The sequence below is a fragment of the Pyrus communis genome, chromosome 5 (assembly GCF_963583255.1).
Source record: "Pyrus communis chromosome 5, drPyrComm1.1, whole genome shotgun sequence".
Taxonomy (NCBI): domain Eukaryota; kingdom Viridiplantae; phylum Streptophyta; class Magnoliopsida; order Rosales; family Rosaceae; genus Pyrus; species Pyrus communis.
In genome coordinates this window covers 8,161,420-8,166,519 of record NC_084807.1, presented here as the reverse complement: position 1 = coordinate 8,166,519, position 5,100 = coordinate 8,161,420, and the positions used below count along the sequence as shown (strand labels likewise).

General features: G+C 36.7%; 1 protein-coding gene and 1 pseudogene across 1 annotated transcript; both read left to right on the top strand.

The window, feature by feature from the left end:
• Positions 1–397: 397 nt before the first annotated feature.
• Positions 398–942, top strand: LOC137734244 (receptor-like protein 9DC1). The gene is made up of 2 exons (XM_068473541.1): positions 398–882; positions 924–942. The coding sequence occupies exons 1-2, from the start codon at positions 398–400 to the stop codon at positions 940–942; spliced, it is 504 nt and encodes a 167-aa protein (XP_068329642.1).
• Positions 943–1,048: 106 nt separating this feature from the next.
• LOC137734243 (receptor-like protein 6) lies at positions 1,049–3,231 on the top strand (annotated as a pseudogene).
• Positions 3,232–5,100: the final 1,869 nt, after the last annotated feature.

Sequence of the window (5,100 nt, the reverse complement as noted above, 5' to 3'; positions counted from 1 at the left end):
ATTATTCTTTTAAATCCTTCTGTTTCACATGATCTTAAGATTAGTTCCCTATTATTCAGGATCGTTTGCGATTGCTTTCATATTTGTTAAGATAATGATAAAAAATTAGAAATGTGTGTGAGAAGTAAAATGGGATGTGTACCCTTTCTTTTTCTCATCAAGTCGACTTGTTTCTTGAATGGTGCTGCTGATTTTTCTAACTTTTGATTTTTCTCATCAATTAGTCAAGGCATCATATCAACTTGTCCCCGCTACACCCGTCTCTATCACTTTTCAGAAATTATATTGCGGAAGTATTTTATACTGATCGATGCCAGTCTATAAATTGTTGTATATCACTCTGCACTTCCATCATACACAGCTAAGAGTGCAAAAAAATATTCAAAAGATTGTTGTTATGGGGTTACTTGATATCTCCATCATTCGCATGGTTTCAAAACTAGTACTAGTTTTGTTGCTGTTTCATGATGTGGTTATTGCTCAGTATCCATCTTGCCCTGATGAGGAGAGGTCCGCCCTGCTGCAATTCAAAGACAGCTTTATTATTGACAAATCTGCTTCTACCGACGATGGTTATCCAAAGGTTTCATCATGGAAACCAGCTGAAGGAGAAAACAGCACGTGCTGCTCATGGGAAGGTGTCGAGTGTGATGAGAAGACGGGTCATGTGATTGGCCTAGATCTTGGTAGCAGCTGTCTCCACGGCTCTATCAACAGCAATAGCAGCCTCTTCCGCCTTGTTCATCTTCAAAGGTTAAACCTCTCTCACAATAACTTCAATTACTCTCAAATTCCTCCTCGCATTAGGAATTTTCCAAGCCTTACTCATCTTGACCTCTCTACCTCTGTCTTTTCTGGTCAAGTCCCTTCTGAACTTTCACTGTTATCCAAGTTGACATACCTTGATCTATTTGGCAATGTAGATTATTTGTCAGAAGATGAGTATCGTCCCTTGTTGAAACTTGAAGCATCAGATCTTGGAAGCCTAACTAGTCTCAAAGTACTTTCTCTCAGTTCTGTAAATGTATCTTCGGCAATTCCTAATTCCATGGCTAATTTATCATCTTTGACAACCCTCTACCTCAGGGACTGTCACCTGTTTGGTGAATTTCCAGTGAGAATTTTCCAACTGCCAAACCTAGAATCTCTTAGTGTGAGATACAACCAAGAATTGACTGGATATTTTCCTGAATTTAATCAAAGCAGTCCTCTCATCTTACTGAAAGTCAGCTTTAGTGGCTTTTTTGGAACAATACCCTCTTCAATTCAAAACCTTCATTCACTGCAAAACTTCGATGTGGCTCAATGCAATTTTTCGGAAGGGTTGGTTCCATCTTTTCTTGGGAATCTTAGGCAGCTCACTTATCTAGACATTTCAGCCAATAAATTTGGAGGTCTAATTCCTGATTCCTTGGCAAACCTTACCCAACTGGCTACTTTTAGGATTAGTACAAGTCGATTAACTGGTCCAATCCCATCTTGGCTAGGCAACTTTAGCAAACTAGAGTACCTAGATTTTGCTTTTAATAGATTAAATGGTTCAGTTCCAACGTCATTTTCAAATCTCACAAACCTTCAGATCCTGTATCTACATTCGAATACTTTGACTGGTGCAGTAGAGTTTCAAATGTTTCAAAATCTACAATTTCTTTACCAACTCCAATTAAATTGGAACAACATAGATTTTGTCACTGAATCCAGAATTGTGAATTCAACAGTTCCGCAATTCACCATTCTAGGATTGAGTTTTTGCAACATAAGAGAGTTTCCATCTTTCTTACAATATCAGAAACGTTTGGAGCGTTTGGACCTTTCCAGAAACAAAATCCGAGCCCAAGTACCAAAATGGATGTGGAACACAAGCATAGAAACTTTGCTACTGTTAGACATTTCTAGTAACTTCATTTCAGACCAACCTCCACTTCTCCTTCCTTGGGTGAAACTGTTATGTATAAGGTTTTCGTCCAACATGTTTCATGGATCACTACCGATACCTCCACCAACCATGCGAGAATATGCAGCTGCAGACAACAACTTTACTGGAGAAATCTCACCGTTGCTTTGCAATATGAAAAATCTTCAGTATCTTGACTTGTCGAAAAATAACTTGAGTGGCATGCTTCCTCAATGTCTCGGAAACTTTAGTGATCAACTGATTCTTTTACTTCTTGGAAACAACTCTTTTCACGGAATTATTCCTCAGACATACAACAAAGGAAGCAATTTGAGAATGATTGATGTGAGTCATAACAAGTTGCAGGGGCAGTTGCCGAGGTCATTGGTCAATTGTATAATGCTTGAGTATCTTGTTTTGTCAAACAATCGATTCAATGATGTTTTCCCCATTTGGTTGGGGACTCTTCTAGAGCTAAAACTTTTGGCAATGCGCCATAACGGATTCTACGGTGTGATTGGAAAGTCTAGAAAGAATGTCGATTTCCCCAAGTTACGCATTCTTGATTTGGCTTACAATGATTTTACTGGTGCGGTTCCATCTGTGTTTCCAAATATTACTGTAAACAAGTCATCATATATGTACACAGACTTAGCTTATGATGTCAATGGATTCACGATTGTTAACAGTGTTGATTACCAACTCACAATAGCAACAAAAGGTTTGGAGCAATACTACCCAAAGATTCGAGAAGAATTTGCATCCTTTGATATCTCATGCAACAAATTTGAAGGGAAAATTCCAGAATTCATTGGGAATCTTAAGGAGCTTCGTTCGCTGAATCTATCCCACAACATTCTCACTGGTTCTATCCCATCATCCTTTGGAAACTTGATGAAGCTTGAATCGTTGGACCTTTCACAAAACAAGCTCTCAGGACGTATCCCCCAACAGCTGGTGCAACTTAATTTTCTTTCCAATTTCAATGTGTCTCACAACAATCTCACAGGTTCTATACCACAAGGAACCCAGCTTACTTCCTTGACTGTCACTTCATACGAGGGAAACCCAGGGTTGTGTGGAGATCCATTGCCGAAGAAATGTGGAAATCCTAAGGCCCCTGAACTTCCACCTTCAACCGTCGACGAAGGTGATTCTAGCTCAGCAGGCATATTTAAATTTGATTGGACAATTGTTTCGGCCGGATGTGGAAGTGGGTTGGTCGTGGGAGTAGTTCTTGCAGATGTTGTGATCACAAGGAGGCCCGACTTTTTTCTTAAGATTGTTGGAATGATCAGGCAAATGATAAGGAAAATTTAGAGTACTGGGGGAAGTAGAAATTCAGTTTGTTACCGTTACGCATTTCGTTTGTTTTCTCTGTTGTGGTTTCTTTCCTTCACTTTCTATATGTTTAGTTATAAGTTTGTATCAGGTTATGTAAGTGTATGTCCCTCCCATTTTCTTGTACTTTCGGTTTCTTTTCTTTCTTCTTTCTTTATTTTGAGGGTAAGGTTTATGTCTCTCATGACTAGGTGTAACTTTTTTTTTTTATTCAATAAAATTTTCCTCGTACCGTAGATGTTTCTTTTTAAGTTATATCAGTTTTCTTGTACTGTCGAGTTTTTTTAACAATTAAATGGAGATAGAAAGTAACGTAAATAAAGATAGTAGAGTGCTGCATGTTTTCATGGATTTGGATTTTCTGAAATTAGAATGAAAGCAGCTATGTTCATTTGAAAGGATTCTTATCCATTCGATTAATTGGAGACAATCTTTTTTAATAAAATGAAATCGAAACTTTCCTATGCCTTAGTAACTAAGAATACTCGTACAACAGTTACATATTTAAGAGTAATGTGTATAGCAAGAATTGTATTAAAAAAATTCTAAAACCAGAGCTACGAAATTTGTACAACATTTTGTTCCAATCATCGGAGGGAATGAATGAGAATCGTGGATTACAAGGGAACTGGTTTTGTAGGAACAACTTGTAAACTGAATACATCAGTTGTGCAATAGGCAACATATGCAAAAGGGCTGGTGGACTTGAAGCGCAGAAACAGAAAACACCAATGTCGTTAGCCCTAAAACTTGTGTTATATCATTAATGGAATAATAATGTTATCGTTAATATGAATATCTATCTTATAAATTCTCCTCAACAGTTTTCATGCTCATTGTGACTTAATTTTTCTTTTACCGTGCAAGGACAATACACATTTTATTCTTACAGAAAACATTTTCACGTGAAGGATATTATAACTTTGTAAGAGTACTTTTATGTATCATTTTTCAAAATTATTGACATATTTAACAAGACAATTAATGGGAAAAAGCCAAGTCATTGATACATGTGAAGAGGTGAAGGCGAAAGTCCCACAGGAGAATAACAAAACCTTTCATATTATTGACATATTTTAACAAGAAAATAAATGGGAAATAACAAAACCTTTTTGTGTTTTTGTGTGATGAATTCATATTTACAAATAGAGAAACAAGACCGTAAAAGCAGAAATGACAGATAAGCTATTGGGCTTCTATTAGGCCCATTACATATGTTATTTTGTGCATCAAAATTATACCGCTTATTAGTTGCCCTACCCTTGGAATTTTGCATGTTGTTATATGCAATAGTGCTCGCATTATCTAAATTAAGAATAAACTTACCGAGTAGTTCGTACCTTAACTGTTAGTTCTGAAATTTCAGGAGATGGAGTTCTGTGAAAACCCTTAACTTGTCCGATTTCAAAGCAATATAAAAAATATGTAGATGGAGCGACCATGACTTTCTGTAAACAAAAGTTGTTACAACTAAAAAGAAACCTAACAGCTCTAAGTGCCAAGACTCCAGGAGAAAATGCATCAGATTCTGACAATATCCCAATCGATGCCTGAGAAAGAAAACATGCCCAGTCATTTCCAAATCCACCCCTGCTGCCACCAAAATAAAGTTTGTATTCTTTGACTTAGAATTCATTCATTTCAATACAGTTCACTATACGTGCATAATTACTCCTCTTTCTACACTCCTTAAGATTGTATAAATCTTTTCCTACATCTATGCATTTGTTTCTCTGAGTTTACAGTTCCGCACAGTCATACCATTGAGAACCACAAATTTTGATATATCACATAATTGTTGAGAATTACATTTTTAATAGTTTTATCTAGAAGTTCACAAATGTGGATGAGTGTGTGGATTATTA